This window comes from Bos taurus, chromosome 1, assembly GCF_002263795.3.
Source record: "Bos taurus isolate L1 Dominette 01449 registration number 42190680 breed Hereford chromosome 1, ARS-UCD2.0, whole genome shotgun sequence".
NCBI classification, from domain to species: domain Eukaryota; kingdom Metazoa; phylum Chordata; class Mammalia; order Artiodactyla; family Bovidae; genus Bos; species Bos taurus.
Window position 1 is genome coordinate 83,917,958 of NC_037328.1, and position 21,452 is coordinate 83,939,409.

The window sequence follows — 21,452 nt, forward strand, 5'->3', positions numbered from 1 at the left end:
AAGCCTCCTGCCAGCAGCCGTGTGTGAGCTACCTGGGAGGTTAGATTCTCCAGCCCTAGTCGAGTCTCTGATGGCTTCAGCTCCAGCTGACGTCTTGGCTGAAACTTCATAAGAGACCCAGACCCAGAAGAACCCACGAAAACCACCCTTAAATTTATTACCAGAGGGCCATGAGATAACAAGTGTTTGCTGTTTTAAGCTCCTAAGTTTCCTTAACAATAAATTAAAAATATATTAAATAATTTAAAAACTGGTTGGTAAAGTATTATACTGACATACAATGGAATTCTATGCAGCTATTAACAATAATACTATGGAGAAAGCTAGAAACAGCACTGTCACCACACTTGCAAGATCAAAAAATCTGGAAAATATATAAATTCACAACTTTTATGAAGAAAGAGCTGAGTTCACAGGGCAGCCATATAACCTGAAGTCCAAGGAAAACAGGCACCTGCACAAAGAGAGAGAACTCCAGCTCTTGCCTACTTGGAGCAGGCAGTGCTACATGTCGGCAAGCAGAGTTCAGCTAAATTTGTTAGTGGCCTAGTGTAAGTTTGCAAGAGAAAATTTAAACCTGCAGATGTAATGAAAATTTGCATTCAGTAGCAGACTTTTCTCCAGTGGTGTCACTGGGCACTCTAACACACACACACACACACACACACACACACACACACTATTAGTGAAAGTCCTGAGAAAGTATCCTTCAGTGCATAGCCCAGGGGAGAGGAATGCTAGCTGCTGCAGGAAATACAGGAAACAATGCTCGGATCCTATTTCTAACAGAACAAAAGCAGATCCAACTGCTCAAGAACAGGTGTGATAAACACAGACTTACAGGCTGGTAAGCCCAACTGCAGCTGGGGAAAGAGAACGGAATGAAAACCGTACCTCTGATCCTGAGAAAGAGGTGGGCATATATGCTGGGGGAAGGATAGAAACAATTCGAAGGTCACACTCCCTCAAAACCCAGGGACAGAGTGCCTGCCTGACTGAGACTTAATCAGAACAGAGCATCTCCTGGCTTAGTGCCCAGCACTAGACTAACAAGCAGTGACTATCAGTAATGGTGGAATCTGCCAGGAGAGCTAAAAAGTGTGGAGAGAGAGAGACTCTGACACATACCAGGAAAGACCTAAAGCTGAGGTGGAGCGCACACTGAGAAAGCATTTGAGCAAAGAAGGCCATACCTTAAACACAGGTAACACTTCAGTAATTTCATGATGTATGTAGTGTACTTAGGGTAACTGTGGCAACCACTGACCCAAGGATCTACACAAAGGAGTGAAGACTGCAAGAAATGGTAATCACATGAGTAAGTTTTTTTTTTAATTTAAAGAATTCTTTTTTAATATTTTATTTATTTTCTAATCTGTCTGAATTGAGTCTTTAATATTTTATTTATTTTTAAATCTATTTGTTTGCAGCGTGCAGATCTTTCGTTGCAGTGCAGGGACTTTCTGGTGGCACTCGGGCTCCAGAGCATACAAGCTTAGCTGTTCTGCAGCTTGTGGGACTTTAGTTTCCCCAATCCAGGATCAAACTCACATCCCCTGAATTGCAAGACAGATTCTCATCTATTGGACTGCCAGGGAACTCCCAGTGAGTAAATATGAAAGCCTTTTATCCCCCCTTATCATTTACCTCTCCTTAAAAGATAATTGATTATTTAAATAAAAATAGAGTAACAATATGTTGTGGGATTCATTACATCTACCAAATTAAAACATATGACAAGACAACAGAAGTGAAGAGGGAAGAAATGGAAGTAAACTGTTGTAAGAGTCTTCTGTGTGAAGTGGTATAAAATCATTTGAAGGTACACTGTGATACCTTAAAGATATATACCCTAAACTCTAAAGCAAACACGAGAGTTTTTGCTTTATGAGATAATATTAGTTACGACATGAGAGTTACAACTGGTAAGTCAACAGATGAGATAACATGGAATTTTAAAAAGTAACTAACCAAGAGTTAATAGAGAAAGAGGAGATATGAAACCAAGAATGGGCAGTAAAAAATAGAAAACAGTCGCCAAGATGATAGATATAAAGGTAATTATATCAGTAATCATATTGTTTGAACACCCCAGTTAAAAGGAGGTTATTGTCAAACTGAATATTTTAAAAAGAAAAGAAAAAGAAAAAAGACCACCCTTGTGACCTACAAGAAACCCACTTTAGCAAACCAAAGCCTATGCCTGAAATGTCTGAAGTTTAAGAAACTGAAACCTAGAGACAACCAATCACACACAGCCAGCTAGACTTTCTCAAAGAACACAACCACTTAAGCTACAGCCAATCAAATAATTTCCTTGCTTTGCTTCTGCCTCTTCTCTAGAAAAGTCTTTCCCCTAGCTTCTATCAGTGGAGCTCTCCCAACTACTTCTGGTTTGACCCTGCCCAATTTGAACTGAGTTTTGCTCAAATAAACTTAAAAAAATTTTTAGTATGCCTCATTTTATCTAACAGTATAAAGACACAAGGGCTTCCCTGGTGGCTCAGATGGTAAAGAATCTGCCTGCAATGCAGGAAACCAGAGTTTGGTCTCTGCATCAGGAATATGCCCTAGAGAACAGAATTGCAACCCACTCCAGTATTCTTGACTGGAGAGTTCCATGGACAGAGGAGCCTGGCAGGCTATAGTCCATAGGGTTGCAAAGAGTCGGACATGACTGAGTGACTAACACACGCACACATAAAGACAGAAATAGATTAGAAGTAAAAGGATGGAAAAAGATATCCCATACTGACACTAATCAAAAGGAAGAGTAACTATTTAATATAAAAACAAATTGAGTCTCGGAACAAAGAATATGACCGAAAATAAAAATCACTTAAAAATAATAAAGTGGTAAATCTGTGGAGAGGACATACCAAGCCTAAGTGTTTACACATCAATGACAGAGCTTCAGAATACACAAAGCAAAAACAGAACTGCAAAGAGGAAATAAACAAATCCACAATCATAATCCAGTATTTTGACTCGAGAAATAGAATATTTCCTGCTGTATCAGTAAAGAAGGAAGTCAGAGTCATCAGCGATTTTAGCCCTCCAGGGCACTGTGGAAGGGGAAAAATACCTGTGATCCCACAGCCATCAGGCTACAGCCACTCCGTGCCAGGAGCTCAAGGGAGTTGTGCGTGCATGTGTGTTCAGTCATTCAGTCTCAATCATGTCTGACTGCAACCCCATGGACTGTAGCTCACCAGGCTCCTCTGTCCATGGGATTTCCCAGGGAAGAATACTGGAGTGGGTTGCCATTCCCTTCTCCAGGGGATCTTCCCAACCCAGGGATCGAACCTGCAACTCGAGTCTCCAGGATTGAGAGGCGGATTCTTTACCACTGAGCCACCAGGGAAGCCCCAAATGACCACCTATAATATTGTTAATGGCTGATTAATGCTTTAAATTTTAAAAGTACTAATTTTTAAACTTTTAAAACTCCTTAGCAAACTTGGGACAGTATTGCAAGGTAATTTTTTAATGTCAAGTTGGTTAGTTAAGCCATCATTCCTCTGATCTACTGCTTGTATGCGTATTCCTCCTGACTGGGATTCACAGCTCTGAGAGACCATCATTGCTTCATCTAATTAATACAGGAAGGAGATAAGAGATGAAAAGGTCATCTTTCCAAGACATTGAATATTATTCATGTTCCAGAAAAACCAACTGGGAGTAGGCATTATCATCCCTATTATACAACAGAAGAAACCTAGGCTCTGAGAGGTTACCTAAGGTTGTACACCTGCTGAGTTGGCAGGGTCAGATTCAAACCCCAGATCTCCCCAGCTCTTTAGACCACACTCTTCCCACTCCCCGCAAGGTGAGGGTGCCAGATAAGGCTACCTTGAGCAGCGAGCAGGGCTGTCTCCGACTTCTTGTGAACACACAGAGACAGACAGCGCTCTACTACTGAGTTTTGACTCCTACTCATTCCTCATGAGTGAGGGATTGGTTTTCTCTCAGCTGAGAAGAGTCTCTGGGTTTATACAGAAGTAGATTCAAGATCTTAGAGAAAAATGGAGACCCAGCTTATGACAGAAGGAAGCAGATACTGACACAGATCCACCTCCTCTTGTGGAAAATAATCTTAGATGCTCTTAATCGGGCTGGGGGACATGCCCCACCCCCACCCCATTTCTTACAAACACTTAAGGCAGAACCGAAAGTGCCTGCTTTCACCGGAGGGCCACTTGTGGTTTCCCGCCCTCAGCTCACTGCTTGGGAGGGCCTCTCAGCTGCTTCTCATAACATAAGTGACTTTGGTTTCTCGGCCACAACTGAGTGAAGGGCAGAAGGAACCTGCCCTGGCAACAGCCTCCCACCATTCAGAAGACCCAGCCGTGCTGAGCGCTGAGCCTAGCAGCTGCTTGGGAAGGCACTGGTGCTCCCTGGCTCCCCAGTCATGTCCTGGCAGATCCCTGCAGTGGTGATGTCCTTCATGGCTCTGGTTGGTGAGTGACACACATGACCTTCCATGGTGACCCCACCACATCTGGTCCTATTAAATGTAAATTCGTTCTAGTTCCAGTGACCAAGGTGGGACAGAGCAGACTGGAAATAGCTGTAGTGACTTTAGTTACTGTGGGTATTTGACTTGGGACTGTCTTTTTATTACTCTACATGTGGAGCACACTTCATTGTTTCCCAAAGGCTTCCATGGTTTGGATTGTTTTCCATGAGTCAGGCAGAGTAGGTGTCAACCCAGGAAGATAGAGACACTGCTTGTGGTTCCCAAATGGGTTCTAGGCATCTGATTAGGGAGAGTTTGTAGAAATCACTCCCATTTAAGAGGTGAAGAACTGAGCCAGGACTTAAAAATGGGGCTTTTGCCACACACTCTGGGGAAAGTATGTCACGCTTTGTTTTTTCTGCCTTTCTCAAATGAAGTGCTACATTTATATTATGTAACAATAAGTTGTGAAGATGAATGAGATGTGGTTGACAAACTGCCCCATCTCAGAAGGATGTAAGCCAGGGCATCAGAGATTTATTTTTCAATTGCAAGGATTTCAGATCAGAGAGACTGTCTAGGAAGCTAAGCTTTTAATGATCCTTTTATGTCCCTATCCCCTGCTTTCACCAGGAGTGTTTTCTCCCTGGGACACAGGGTCCTCTTATGTACTTCATAAAGCTTGCTTGTTGATTCACAATTCCTTATACTACCACTGACTTGAACGTGTAAGGGAACTAGCTCTGTCCACACGGCCCCACTAATGTGCTCAAATGGGGACACACCTGCACTGGAGTGTAACCCAAGTCATCGTGAAAGTTGGGTGAAGAGTCAGGCCAGCTGCCCTAATCCAGGCTGTTTTCCTTTCAGAATTAGAGTTTCACATTCTTTGGGAGGCAAAAATGGAAAGTCATTATTATGATTAACAGAACAAACTAATAAAAAACCATAAGTTCTCTGTGTAGTAGGAGCCCTTAGTGAGCAATGTGTGGGCAAAATTTCAATGGCTGGCAGGTGACTGGGGGATTCAAGAATGCAATGAGTGTGTGATAAATGCCCAGGCAGGTGGAGGGGAAATGCCCACATTGCCCTTTCCTCTCTGAGCTGCACATTCTTAGAGGTGAACACAGGCACTCAGCTAACAAATCGGGGTCCCTGTTCTACACTTATGCACTACGCTCCTACATGCATATATTCAAGAAATACTTGCTTAATTGGGTATGAGCAAAAAGCATTAGACATTTTGCTTGGAGAGACATAGCTTTTAAGTAAGCTTACTGTGTAATCTTTTTCCAGTCACTTTGCTTCCCTGATCTCAAATTCTTCCCCTGTAAAATAAGGGGATTTAAGTTGGTATCAATCAAATTTAGGTTCAGTTGCACACAAGAGACCAGCTCCAAATAGTGAATTAAACAAGATGAATGTTTGTTTCCCTTTTAAGTGAAAATGAGTCAAGAGGAAGTCAGAGCAGGTGTGTGGGGACTCATTCTCATGGACCCACCACCCTATGTATGACCTCCACCTTCAAGACCTCCTCACAGCTCTCATCTGCAGAGCTCTAGCCATCACATACAACTTGCAGGCTGATAGAAGGAGGAAACAGGAAGGCAACAGAGAGGCCCCAGGAATGACTGAGCTCCCTTCGAGCAGCTTTCCCAGAAGGTCCACATGACCCTACCTCTTCTACTGCTTTGGCCTGAACTCAGTCACACATTTCTATCTTTCCCATCTGGAAAAGAGGCTTGGAGATGAATTCCAAGCAGTAAGCACTGAACTTCAACTCATGGTTCTATTTACAAAGGAAAAAGGAGAGACTGAATTTTGAGAGAGTCAGCCAGCAGTCTCCCAACACAGGGCCGGAGTCCCTTGTGTTCAAAGGTTCTCTTTGAGTCTCAAGTCCCCCAGAAAGTTAACAGAGATAGGATTTGCATCTTTTTGCTAAATGCTCTAAGACTAAACGTGAAACTGTGAGCAGAATCTTGCCAAGGGCTGACCCCTACTGCCCCACACATCCAGAAACAGTCTTCCATGCCTCATATTGCTTCTGCTGCCCAGGGAAGTGCCAGAGAAAGTGCTTGGGCATTATACCCAGTTCCCTGCCCCTAGATGTGGCCCCTGGGGCTCCATTTACTCTCCAGCTGTGTTCCTTACAGCTGTGCAAAGTGTAGCTTCCAAAACCCACCAGGCCCACTCCCTGCTGGCCTTCCACCTATCCCTCCTCCCCACACTCTCCCTTGTTCCCTTCATGTTGACCCCCTTGCTGTTCTGCAGACATGCCAGGCTCTGAGGCCCCTGTGCCTTTGCACAAACTCTTCCTCTTGCCTGTAGGATGCCATCTGCTCTCTTGTCTGGCTGAAGAACTTCTTCTATTAGATTCCCCACCTCACCCCATAGCACTCGGAGGGCCTGCTTCAATAATAACCCCTGTCACACTGAGGTGTGTAGTCCATTTTTGTATCTGCCTCACAGGTTTGGAGCCGCTAAGAATAAAGACCTGCCTCCAGTACCTGGCCAGAAGCTTGGCTCAGTGTAATCTCCCATACAGCCGTTGAATTGGGTGTGGCAGGGAAACCAAACTAAGGCTCTCTAGGAAGGCCCAACTGACTGGGAAATACCTAGAGAAGTAGTACTTGTGTGGCCACTGGCTTTCCCAGGGCCCGGTTGACGGGTTATCTCTCAGATCCTCCTGTGAGCTGTAGGGAAATCCAAATCTTCTCACACCACTTGCTACAGCTCACCATCTAGAGGGGTGAAGACTCTAGGGTACTCATTTTCTGAGTCTCTTGAATCCTGGAGAGGAGATGCTCAGGTTCTGGGAGTGAGAGCCTGGCAAATCAATGTGCAGATTTCAGGTTGTGTTCTTTTGAGCAGGAGGAAGGCTCAGAGATTCTGAGTTATGCCCTGCCCTTGCTTCTGCCTACTTCCCTCTTTGTGGGTCTCAGAGAACTTAACTAAACCTCTAGGGGTCAAAGAACCCATTTAAAAACTATGACCCAATTTTGACAAAGATTGGGCATATATGTGTGGTCATAAACATAGATATTGTAAAAACAGAGTATTTTTGCCGAGTGTTATTTCCTTGAGTACCTAACAAACTTATGAAGTTTCTTGGACATATTTCAATGCACAGCAGAGCTACCCCTGTCATATTTCCGTCTTATCATCGGCCCATCTTATATACCTCACACTCCTATGAGGAAAGGAGGAGAGGGGCTAGATTGGAGAAGGCGAATATAAGAACAGTATCTCCCAGAGTTGTTTAGTTGTAACACACTGTCACTTTTTGTCCTGTCACCTACCAGCCCCAGGCATCTGTTCACCACAAAGGCATGTATCATACGGAGACGCCATCACTTCCGGGCACCTCACAGAGATTTCCTGTACACCAAGCACACTTGGCAGGGTGCCATGAGTGTTCTTCTCCTGTTTGGGGTGCTGTGCATTCATGAATAGCCAATGTGTTTTTTCCCTTTATTTGAGCTCATTCATCACTACTGAGAGAGGAGTTCTAATTGTATTATCAGGAAGGTTCCCCCTTTGAAAGTGTGTGCTACTCAGTTAAGGAAATTCTACTCAATTGAAAAGATTTACTTTAGCTCATAAGCATAAGGTAAACACAGTGGGATTTTATCAAGGACCTAATCATCCAGGAGAGCAAAAGGCAGGTGGTTCTCAATCTCCCAGAGTTCTCTGGAGCAATCTTTGCTTTTTACTACAGACATTCCTAGACACCATGTCTGGGAGTGAATTCTATTTCTCCATCATAATACTATGATCCTAATGGGATTCCTATTGGGTTCTTGACCCAGGAAACAGCAACTCAGATTTAGCCCAAATGAATTGTGAAGATAAATCTTCAACAACTGTCAACCTTCATAATAATCTTGAATGGAGAAACCTTGCCCCAGGTTCTACAATATGGGCAGAAAGGCTCCACAGGGAGTGATTTTACAAAGATTTGCAAAGCAAATCTACAACCCAGAAAATCAGTTGATATAACTCTCAAATATTATACATTTCAGTTGTCTAAGTAAAGCTTTTGGAAACAGAAAAGACTCAAGAGACTCTTTAGTAATAGTCTCAAGTAACTTAATGTCATTAATAATGTCTTTTACAAACCAGCTGTGCAGAAATAATTGATAAGTGTTACTACTGGACTTACAGTTAGCCTTTTCTTCTGGAAAATGATCACTGTTTTAGCATGTGGGTCTTTGAAAGCCTCACTAAGGACCACCATGATGCAGGTTTGGTGAACTGGGGTCACTGAAGGGGCACCCTACTCTTCTTCTCTCCTTTGCTTTTGTCTCTTCTCTCACTGTTCTTCCCAGGGATACACACTACCTCCACCCATCCACAGATCCAAGGGCAGGCTTTGCTTCAGACAGGGGCTTGGGTCTAAAGCTCCAAAATTTACTAGTTGGACAATTATGGTCAAGTTAATAGAAATTTCTAAAATTGAGTTTCCTCATCTGAAAAACAGAAAGATTAGTACCTGTCAAAGGGTTTTTGAGAAGAGTTGATGAAAGATAACCCTTGATCTGAGGTCTGCCATGTAGTAAGTGGCTTGTAGATTTATTGCTATTATTATGGGGAAAGTACCAACTTAGAAATATATTGGATGAAAAAGAGAGAGAGTAAAGGAGTTTGTGGATGATTTTTATTAGATATGAAATTCGGGACTCTATAAACACCAGCATAGAACAATCTTTCCATTTTCCCTGTGTTTTTCCAAGTCACTGCCTGACACTGGGCAGCTCCCACTCCAGTGAGTGAAAATACAAAGGGTAAACACCTTGAAACCATAGCACTGAAGAGACAGCACCATCTCTCAGTGCACCTGATCGTAAGCTCTCCTGAGACATCATCACACTCGTCCACTTTCGGGTTTGTTCTGTGCCTGAAGGAGACAAGGACAGAACTTTTCTGGTTGAAAAAGAGCCAGAGGCCTTTGGCCCTGAAGGGTGACCTGGGAGAGAACCTATGACAATAAAGCACATTCTAGGTCTGCTTAATAGTTCAGAAAGGCTTTTACTCAAATCACCTTGTTTGAGCCTTCTAATAATCGTAGGAGGAGGGTGGTCCAGCGGTTAAGAGTCCACTTTGCAATACAGGGGACGTGATTTTGATCCCTGATTGGGAAACCAAGATGGGGTGCCACAACCAAGACCCGAAGAAGCCAAATAAACATATGAATAATGCTAGGAGCTCTACAGTGTTATAACCGCCACTGACACATTCTGTTATTTATTCATTCATTCTGTAACCACTGAATACCTTCAGTGCACAAGCCCTGGTGGTAGGAAAAAAAAAACAACCCACAGCTCCCACCTTGAGGTTGCCTTTAATCTAGTGGGAGAGATGCACAATCTATAAACATATAATCAGGGCCAAGCTTATGGCTAAATATTTGAATGCCATCCCCTTATATCATTACAAGTTGTGATTAGTGCAGTGAGGGCAATGAAAATAACACTATGATGGAGAATTTGGGAACGGGGAGCTGTTCTATGTGGGGAGGGCAGGGAAGACTCTTTAAGGAGCCAACATTTAAGCCAAACTGTGAAGGACACGCACACCAGATATATCAGAGCCTTTATGGGTTAATTTAATTTCTTAGCTGGAAAAGACTGGACCACTCTAAAGGGTTAAGTAAGGGAATGATAGAAATTGGGCTACAATTAGAAAACTGATGGCAAGATAAAAATGGAAGGGAACTGAATCTCTAGTCATTGGAGGCAGTTATGCATAGATTGGCTGAACACATGACAAAATATCCAACAGCAAAATTCACACATTAGATTAGGGTTTGTATTAGATAATCTTTAAGGCCCCTCTCAAGCCTGGGATTATATGATTCTATGAAAACTGTACAAGTCTGAGCAGATCTTTATTCCTGTTATTCAAGCTGCCCCAGCTCTGTCAGATCATCCCAGCAATATCCTACCCAGGAACACACTCTGCCCAGGAACTGTCCAGATTCATGTCTGAAGATGGAAAATGAAGTGACATTGACACTCAGATATCTAGCTAAGCATGCTCTCTGGGGTGTTAGTACCACACCCCGTACAGACAAAAGGAAAGAATATCTCCAGTACGATCATGGATGACAGCCTTGAGTAACTCAGTGAAGCTGTGAGCCATGCCATACAGGACCACCCAAGATGGACGGGTCATGGTGGAGAGTTCTGACAAAACGCGATCCGCTGGAGAAGGGAATGGCAAACCACTTCGATATCCTTGCTTTAAAAACCCCAGTATGATCACAATCCTGTGAAAACATGGGTGCAATCAAAATGTTAAAATTGTGACCTTGTGGAAGAATTTTGAGTGATATTCACTTCACCATTCTATCCTTGTAAATTTTCCCCAGATCTAAAAAATGCATGTTAATTTTAATGAAACATTAAAGTGGGAGTGGGGAGGGACTAACAAATGTGAGTTGTTAGTTGGTATATTAACATTTTTTTTCTAATTTGCAGCGATTTGGTATTATGACAGTCATTACAACAGTCACATGCAAGCAAAAGTGTTTCCAGAAATCACAGGTTATTCTTCACCTACAACAGGACAGGCCACAGTAAAACCTTCTCTCCTCCAACCAACTAACTACGTGCCTCACAAAACTGCAGCAGCAAGATCGACAGATGGTCACGTCACCTCTCAGACAGTTGCCAAAACATCCAGCTCTGAGACCCTAACCACAAACACAACCATAGACGTTCTAGCAACAACTTCCCCAGTAACTACAAAGAGCACCCTACCAACCACTCCAACAACCCACACCCTAGTCACAACCCTGGCCACACCCAACAAGTCACATGTGACTTTTCCAGTCACTGAGGCTAAAGTTGGCCTCAGTGTAGGTCCCAGTTCACCACCAGTCACCGTCAACCCAACAGCTCACACCACTGGAAACAGGCCATCGACTGCCAGCCACACAACTGGGAAAACCACCCAACTCAGTAACCAGACCACCCTTCCAGCAACTTTGTCCACCTCACCACACAACATCACAACCAGTCAGAAACCTACTCAACCCACCCACACCCCAGGCCCAACCACAGCCACATACAACACCACCCAAACGGCCTCGCCTGCCACCATAGCGCCCAGGCCCACCCTCGCACCACAGCCATTGTCACCCAAGACGGGAATTTATCAAGTTCACAATGGAAGCAAGCTGTGTATCAAAGCAGAGATGGGGATACAGCTGACGGTTCAAGACTCCGTGTCGGTAAGTCGGAGCCATAGGACCAAAACAACGGCTTCAAAAAGTTTGAGTGAGAGTGCCTCACTAAAAACGAACATTCCCCTGCATCCTGTATCTTGTAATGAAACAGATACTTGCAAGTTCCTTTCTCCAAGGTCCTCTATTAAGAGAACCTGTTTTAGAATACCTGTAAAAATAGACACTGATACAGTGACTGTATGAACAAAGGAAAGCACACACCGAAATTTTAAGTATGCACATTCCTCACTTTTAGCCAGCATGGGCAGAGTGTGGGGTATGTCCAGCATTGACCCCAGCCTGGCCCTGTCCCTCTGGGTGACATTCAAGCCTCAACAACTTTCCTGTGAAATGAGAGGTTTGCATTCAATGGTTGTTCCAACCACCTGTGACATTAATACGAAAAATCCAGATTAATGAGAAGATTGGTTGGAGGTATTGGGGGTGAGGGGTTAAGATTATTTGACTTACTGAAAGAATCACTATAAAAATTCTTCCTATTTTACACCATTTTTGTGATTGCAAGTAAAACTTCCACATTCAGGTTTTTATTTGAAACAAAAGTTCAGCAAAACATTTCCTGTAGTGTCCAGCATGTTTGACTGAACAAAAATTAAATTTCACATAGTTTATCAAGAATACAGCTGCCACAAATTATCTCTCAAGGAACTCCTCACTGTGAGAGCACTCTTTCATTTAAAAAAAAATCTTAACAGATTGGAAATGAGAGGTGTCTTCCAGGAACTTTGAAATTCCCCAGTGAAAACCCACTAGCCTCGAGTTTCAGATTCCTTTCTAACCTGTGTTTCTGGTCTCCCAACTAAAGCGTTCTCTTCATTGAGCCCATCTATTTTATTTGGTTTAGGTCTTTTCACCTCAGAAATACTTCAACATCGACCCCAATGCAACTCAAGCCTCTGGAAACTGTGGCTCCCGAAAATCCAACCTCCTTTTGAATTTCCAGGGTGGCTTTGTGAATCTCACATTTACCAAGGTGAGGCTGAGATCCTTACATGAACAGGCTCTAGCATTTCTTTCCCTGCCCACCCCCAGCCCTGTCTCTCCCCGCGAGGGCCAGTGGTGCAATCCCACGCTTCACTTTAAATTCCAGAGGAAATAGACATCAAAGCCTTTTGAGATGTTCTCTGATAAGAATGAGGGTCATGGAGATGGAGAGGAGGCAAGTGTCGACATCTTCTGTTTGCTCTCTCCCCTCTTCAGCCTCCTCTGTGCAGCCCAAGAAGGGCTTTGATGCCTCTCGGTGGGGTTGGGGGGGAACTTGGCCTCCGGGGGGGGAACTTGGCCTCAGGGAACCTGACCATAGTGCCCTATGCAAACCATCCAAAGGAGGAAGTTATACCAATGAACAGACCCACAGAAATTTCCAGTGGGCACAATATGCAGTATTACTCTAACACCAAAGTCAAATGTCATAGAAGGCAAAATTCAGGGACTAACCAGGAGCTGGGTTTTCTAGGCTGTATCCTGGAAGGGAGTAGACAACAGAGTACAGAGGAAGAGCATGGTCATGAGGTCAGAGTCTTGACTACCAGTTTGACTCTGTTACTGTTCTGCTTTTGACATCCGGCAGGCAACTTAATCTGTTTGAGTTTTTTGTTTTATTTTTTTATCATTTGAAAAATGGGAGAAAGGAATTAAAGATTACTCCTGTAAAGAGCTTGATCCAATACATAGAAAGTGGATGTGCACTAGCTGGTAGCTATGGTTACAGTGACTGAAATGGGCAAATGTCTTGGGGACACAGTGATGGTCATTCCCCCTCTCAAAGGAGAGACTCTTTCTGATTGCCCCCATGTGTCTTACAGGCCAAGAGGATCCTAGCAGCTGGGACTTGGTGCAGGTCTCTTTCTTACCTGTCTAACTGACCCCTGAAGTTAGAGGGTCTTGGTTAGCAGATCTTAGAGAGCAATGAGCACAGACTTTGGGATCGGACAAATCAAGATTGACTTTTAGTCATAAAACTTACTAGCTGCATGACCTTGGACTAGTTTGGGGCATATTTCCTTGTCTATAGAATGGAACTAGTTATAGCTACTTAGTGGGACCCTTGGAAGAATTAGAAATGGCGTTTGTAAACCAGCCTTAGCTATGCCCCCGGAGAAGGCAAAAAGTCTCAAAGAAAGTAAAAGTTCCACCACTCTTAGCCTTCCGGGGAATTTCTGCATTTGAAAAAAAGTTACTTGGCTGTGCTGAGTCTTAGTTGTGGTATGCGGGATCTTTGGTTCCCCCACCAGGGGTCGAACCAGGTCCCCACCATTGGGAGTGCAGGGTCTTTACCACTGGATTACCAGGGAAGTCCCAGTTTCTGCATTTTAAAAGAGAAGTTGTTTCAGCCAAAGTGGTGGCCACAAATCCCAAGATTACAGGGGCTAAACATAGACCTTGATGTATGTTTAGTCTTAGTTGTAAAGTAGTTGAAGTAGCGAAAAAGTAAAAATATCTTTTGTCTTGAAACAGACAATCTTTATTTTTTATTTTCCCACTTTTGGTGAAGACTTCATTTTCCATTAAATCTGTATGAGGAAAATGTTAGAGTATGTGTGAGGTGACAAGCAGCAGCCTCAATAGTGAGGGGACGAGGACAGGTCAGGAGCTCCGGTCCTCCCCAGAGGGGACAGCCAGGGCTGAGGAGGCTGGTGGCAGGGCTGGCATCTAGCCCTGGGGACTGTCACTGTCTTTTATGGTGAGCATTCATTCTGGATGGTGAGGTGTCCTGAATGGCCACCACTCTACTGTGCCAGTTAAATATTTTACATATCACCTCTATCAGGTGGTAATGACAGACCAGTGTTGCCAGTGTTCAAGAGAAGGCAGAAATCCAGATTTTTAATAAAAGCACATGACTTTTTAAGTTAGCAACACATTTTAAAAAAACTGAACACTGTTGACCCGACGAAACACAGTTGTAGGCCTGTGTTTTGGCCTCAGGACCCTGACACTGTGCCTTCTGCCCTAACAGGTGAACTATGTGAAATGCCTTTAGGCAGGAAAGTCTAGATTCTTCTGCAAGAGAAACACGCTCAACACTGCAGTCACTTTTCACTTGTTGCTACCCTCTACTCCAGTGCTTCTCAACAGCAGCAGTATTAACACTTGGGTTAATACAATGAGTCTTTGCAGTGGGGGCTGTCCTGTGCTTTGTGGGTTGTTGAGTAACATCCCTAGCCGACACCTACTAAATGCCAGTAGCAACACCCAACCCCAGCTATGACAATCCAAAATGTCTCCAGACATCACTAAATGTCCCCCAAGGGGCAAAATCTAGAGAAAAAGAGAGCCTTAAAAAAATAGGAATACATGTTAGTAATAACATTTTTGTTGTTCAGTTGCTCAGTCATGTCAGACTCTTTGCGACCCCATGGACTGTAGCATGCCAGGCTTCCCTCCCTGTCCTTCAGCATATCCTGGAGTTTGCTCAAACTCATGTCCGTTGAGTCAGTGATGCCATCTAACCATCTAGTCCTCTGTCATCCCCTTCTCTTCCTGCCTTCAATCTATCCCAGCATCAGGGTCTTTTCCAATGAGTCAGTTCTTCACATCAGGTGGCCACGGTATTGAGCTTCAGCTTCAGTCCTTCCAGTAAATATTCAGGGTTGATTTCTTTTAGAATGGACTGGTTGGATCTCCTTGCAATCCAAGGAACTCTCAAGAGTCTTCTCCAACACCACAGTTCAAAAGCATCAATGGTGAGCTGAGCTTTGGTGCTCAGCCTTCTTTACGGTTCAACTCTCACATCCATAAATAGATTTTATAAAAGAAAACCAAGTTGTAGGATGATAAATAGATGCTGATTAGCAAGACTGATTTTTCAGCCAGTTTATCAATAATAAGAGTTTACTGAGCACCTACTTTGTCCCCAACACTGAGCTAGACATAACGGGAGAAATAAAAGAAATATAGGTAATAGTTTGAGATTTCAGATCGCATACAATAACTCATAATTTTTAAAATTGAACACTGCCAGCTACAGAAACATAAAGAAAAACCCCTCCTAGGAGGGAAGTTGTTGTTGATGTTGTTCAGTCAAGACTACTTATCTGTATCATGTCTGTGTGACCATGGACAAATCAACAGCTGTCTCTCTGAACCTGTTTTCTCAAGATAGTGCTGCTATGAATTGGGCTGGTGTATGTGAAAGAGCTGAGCAGGATATCTGGCCCATTTAGGGTCAGGACAGGTGGTTTTCCTTTCTCATTTCTGTTTCATTTTTTAAAGAACTGAAACCCTTTCCATGTCAATGTCTCATTTGATTAAGATGACATGCTGAGAGTTGTTCAAACTCTTCAGCTGCAAGATAAATGTATCTCCTCTCACCCTCTACTACCCACAATTTCCTTCCTGCTCAGGATTGTTTGTTTTAAAAACAACACATCTTTCAGTAACTCTGTGTAGAGTTTATGTTTCTGTTCTCAGTACTATCCCTTTCTCACCCACCTGGTTTGAAGGGCAATATGAGCCTTCAGCACTGACTCTGGGACCTGGAAGAAACCAGGCACCCAGAGGGAGGAGCCCCAGGGCGACACAGTGTTAGCCATCGAGGCGTGGACAATGAAGAGTGCCCAACCACCTGGTGTTTCCCCTCAGCCTTTCGGGGCATTAGGAGCTGTCTTAGCTTACAGCTTCCTGAGAACTGTTATCAGCATTTATATGTTAACCCCCTCAGGGGGCACTGTTCAGAACGTCCCAAGTGGGTGGCCCACCATTCCTGTCATGCTTTCCCTTGTGGGATTCCCTCTGCCTGGAATGCCCCTCCCACCCCTAATTCATCCTTTGAGATGAAATATCAATTCATCTTCACCCTAGGAAGTCTCCGCACCTCAATCGCCACCTCCATCCCAGGTAAACTGGGACACTTCCCTCTCTTGGTTTCTGGACCCTCCATATATCCCCTGACCTCCACTAATGCACTTGCCACACATTTTGCCATCTTGAAGGCAAGATTTTTACTTATTCACACTCTTCAGTGCTCAGCCCTGACTTTACATATAGTGTGTGCTTATGCTTAGTCACTCAGTCCTGTCCAACTCTTTGCAACCCTTTGGACTGTAGCCTGCCAGGTTCCTCTGTCCATGGGATTTTTTAGGCAAGAATACTGGAGTGGATTGCACTTCCTCCTCCAGGGGATCTTCCTGACCCAGGGATCAAACCTGTGTCTCCTGCGTTGTGGGCAGATTCTTTATCCTCTGAGCCATCAAGGAGGTCCTTATACACAGTATATCTTTACCAAATGTTTGATGAAAGAATGAATCAATATGGAGTAAATCTAAACTTCACAGAGAACTTTGAGCCAAGGGGTCAAAAAATAAATTAGCACCTCTGTGTAAACAGCCTCTTTAGCTTTTGTGACATTCAGAGTAGAGATTTCTTTCTTTTTTTTTTTTTCCGTTTAATTTTTTATTTTATATTGGAGTATAGTTGACTAACAATGTTGTGTTAGTTTCAAGTGTACAGCAAAAACATTCAGTTGTACACATACATGTATCTATTCTTTTTCAAATTCTTGTCCCATTTAGGTTATTACATAATGAGCAGAATTCCCTCTGCTACACAGTAGATCCTTGTTGGTTATCTGTTTTAAATATAGTAGTGAGTACACGTCAATCCCAAACTTCCTAAATATCACCCCATCAAGGTATGGTAACCATACCTTGAGCAAAAGGGCCCTGATTGATGTTCACATCCTGAACATCTGTGATTGTGAAACTCCCATGATAGAATTTGCAGAAGTTGAGGAGAGGACCCTGGGCATCACAGTCATTGGTATGCTGCCTTCCTGGGCAGGCTTGACAGACTGGCTTTCTCTGGACCCTGTCCTTTGCTAAGGAGGATGTTTAACTTCCTTGAGCTAAAGTCTTTCTGATGAGATATTGCAGAATTCTCTTTTTGATGAGATATTGCAGTGACACTGACAGTGAGGAGACACATTGTCAGCAGCCATTGGTTGAGTAGTGAGATGGTTCTTTAGCAAGTGATTCATTCAAATGGACATGTTGTAGGTGCTATAGTACCATACTTGGCTCTTAGGAGTCCTTGGCCCTCTTTTGTCAATGCTGATAGGTACACACAGGCTTTTTACTTTGTCTTCAAGAATCTGTCATGGTAGATATTTGTCATTCTTTAGCCTCAACCCCAAATGAGAAACCATCTGGCAGAGACAAACCTGATGGGTGACAAAGGAGAAAGCAGACATTATAAATTGAATAATGTGTGGCATATAATTTCCCTTGGGCTTTGGGTTAACACCTGCTTGAAGCTCTCAACCTACCCTGCATCCCCACTGCTCTTCTCTGCATTCACCCCGTCCCCATCACTAAGAGCTGAAGTTTCAGCCAGGTTCTTTAATCCATAGGGCTAGCTAAGCTTAGCTCACCAGCTTGTTCTCTCTTTCTGTTGGTGGTGGATCTGAGCTCTAGAATATAGATAAAAATTATCCTTTGAGCTCAGTGAGAGAGGTTTACTGGGAAGGGAAAATCTTTTTGTTAACAATGCTAGTTAAAATTTGAATGGAGACTTTGTGATCAGTTTTTTACATGATTCCTTCATTTAGTCTTCACATCAACCTAAGATGTGAGGATTACTGTTGCCTATTACTATTGTCCCCATTCTTCTATTGAGTAAGTAAAAAATTAAATGTTTGGAATGTTCACAAAGATTCAACAACTCAAACTAGGTTACATGGGAACAAAGACATATTTTTAAAATAATATTTAAAAATTCTTAGCAACACTTTATTCTCCCAAATAGGAGATTCATCGCTCTAACATTTCATAGCCAACCAATGTATTCAGCAACCTTGTATTTTACTCATGGTATAGCCCAGGAGTCAACAAAGTATGCTTCCCCCCAACCAAATCCAGCCCACAACTGAAAAAATGTATGGTCCACAGGCTGAGAATGGATTTTACATTTTTTATGGTTGGGGGGAAAAATGAAAATTCTATGACACATGGAAATCATATAAAATTCAAATTTTCAGTGTCCATAAATGAAGTTTACTTTTGGAATATGGCCACACTTATTTGAGTATATGTCATCTACAGCTGCTTTTGTGCTAGAATGGTAGAGTTGAGTGGCTGCTACAGAGAACCACGAAGCCTAAAATATTTACCATATGGCTCTTTACAACGGAAAAAAAAAAAAAAAAAAACTTTCCAACCCCTCATATAGAATAAACTTCAGCCCTGTTACCATTCAAATTAGGCCACATTCTGAATTTTCAAAAGAAATGCTTTGCTCCAGTTTAAATGAAAGATAATTTTATTTTCTTTAACACCACTCCACAGAAAAAGTGGGTACCATGATCTAAATAAGACTCATTCAATATTGGCAGCATACATTATATAAAACTTGAAATCTCAAGGAAACTAAACATTCCTCTGATGTTTTGTTTATATAAATTTGCCAAACACATGTTATTCCTTCACCGTGAAGATAGACAGCAGCTTTGTCAACATTTGTCTAATTTTGACTCAGTCAAAACAGAAGGATATAGGCTTAGGGCTCTGTCCTGTTACATCATGAGATGAACTTGCAGTGAGTGTGGGCACTGCCATCTGCTCTGGAGGGCCTCACCATGGGCGCTAACCCCTTAAAGCCCAAGTTCTTCTGGAGCAGGAACAAACCTTCCCATCAGGGCATGCAGTTGGGAGGGCCCATGCTTACTTTAATGCTTCACCTCCCCTCTTGGAACTCTTAATGATTTTTCAAATGTTATTTATTCATTTACTAGCTGTGCTGCATTTTCGTTGCTGTACCAGGGCTTTCTCTAGTTTTGGCAAGCAGGGGCTACCCTATAGTTGCGTTGCTCGGGCTTCTCATTGTGGTGACCTTTCTTGTTGTGGAGCACAGGCTCTAGAGTGCTCGGGCTTCAGTAGTTGCGATGCCTGGGCTCAGTAATTGTGGCTCATGAGCTCAGTAGTCATGGCTCGAAGGCTCCAGCGTGTGGGCTCAGTAGTTGTGGTGCATGGGCTTAGTTGCCCTACAGTATGTGGGATCTTCACAGACCAGGAATTGAACCCACGCCCCCTGCATTGCAAGGTGGATTCTTAACTGCTGGACCACCAGGAAAGTCCCTTAATGATTTTTGATCTTGCATTTTTATTTTGAACTAGGCCCACAAATTATACGGGCTTCCCAAATAGCTCAGTGTTAAAGAATCTGCCTGCCAATGTAGGAGACACTGGAAATGCAAGTACGATTTCTGGGTCAGGAAGATCTCTTGGAAGAGGAAATGGCAACCTGCCCCAGTATTGCCTGGAAAATCCCATGAGCAGAGGAGCCTGGTGGGCTTTAATCCATGGGGTCACAAAGAGTCAGACACTGAGCAACTGAGCATGCACGCACAAATTATATAGCCAGTCTTGCTTCCTATAGATGATTATGTACAGGCAACTACATTTCAGGGAATGTGAAAGGAAGTTCTTACACAACAATTTTTTCTCTGTAATTCCATATCCCATAAAGGAAAACGTTGAGCAAGATCCCATAGACAAGATCTTCCTTTGTCTCACCTACAATGTGAATCAGAGGTAGATTCCTGCCTCCTCTGAGCCTCTTTATTCTCAGTTGTAAAATGGGATAAGAACATTAATGCTGCCTCGAGGGGTTGTTATAAGGATCCAAGAAGGTGAAAAATGCACTTAGGAAACTGTAAAACCTTTAAAGAAATACAAGCCCCCTTTCTTTACAAGGAGGATAGATCTAGGAGTTGCCACAGGAGAGAGAAACTCCAGGAGGTCTCTCATGGAGCTCAGCCTGACACCACCACTGTTCTGCTGCTCCTTAAATCAGTCTCTTGCTACAGCCCAGTTTCCAAAAACAAAGCCCTACATCACTGCCCTGCTTAAAACCCTTCAGTGGATTCTTTCTGTCCTTAGGTTGGGGCAGGGATCTTACAACAGTGACTGTGGCCCTGATGTAGTACAGATCTCTCTTTGGCTAAAAGAGACCCAAATAAAAGAATAATCTGGGACATCCCTAGTAATGCAGTGTTTAGGCCTCTGCTCTTTCACTGCTGAAGGCCTGGGTTCAATCTCTGGTCAGGGAACTAAGATCCCACAAGCCACACTGTGTGGCCAAGAGGTAGAAAAAAAAAATAACCCGAATAAACTGTATCTGAAAGCAACTCAAGAAAGGCCTGGATCACAGTTGTTTTTCTCTAAAACAAATGGATGATCCAAGCACATTGTCCAACTTGCCTTTGAGATCCAAGACTGAGCATCTTGAATGAATCATCTAGGTCTTATTCTTCTCCCAGGATCTAGAGCACTGCCCGGTCTGGGGTGGCTATCAGATCAGATCAGATCAGATCAGTCGCTCAGTCGTGTCTGACTCTTTGTGACCCCATGAATCGCAGCACGCCAGGCCTCCCTGTCCATCACCAACTCCCAGAGTTCACCCAGACTCACATCCATCGAGTCAGCGATGCCATCCAGCCATCTCATCCTTTGTCGTCCCCTTCTCCTCCTGCCCCCAATCCCTCCCAGCATCAGAGTCTTTTCCAATGAGTCAACTCTTCTCATGAGGTGGCCAAAGTACTGGAGTTTCAGCTTTAGCATCATTCCTTCCAAAGAAATCCCAGGGCTGATCTCCTTCAGAATGGACTGGTTGGATCTCCTTGCAGTCCAAGGGACTCTCAAGAGTCTTCTCCAACACCACAGTTCAAAAGCATCAATTCTTCGGCGTTCAGCTTTCTTCACAGTCCAACTCTCACATCCATACATGACCATAGGAAAAAGCATAGCC

At 43.4% G+C, this 21,452-nt stretch overlaps 1 protein-coding gene across 2 annotated transcripts in view; it reads left to right on the forward strand.

The window, feature by feature from the left end:
* The first annotated feature begins 4,282 nt into the window (after positions 1 to 4,282).
* Positions 4,283 to 21,452, forward strand: part of LAMP3 (lysosomal associated membrane protein 3) — a 31,658-nt gene continuing 14,488 nt past the window's right edge. For both annotated transcript variants that reach the window (XM_005201596.5, NM_001102135.1), the window contains 3 exon segments: positions 4,283 to 4,460; positions 10,939 to 11,693; positions 12,553 to 12,681. In XM_005201596.5, the coding sequence (XP_005201653.1) occupies positions 4,412 to 4,460; positions 10,939 to 11,693; positions 12,553 to 12,681 (933 nt within the window). In that variant the 5' untranslated portion in view covers positions 4,283 to 4,411.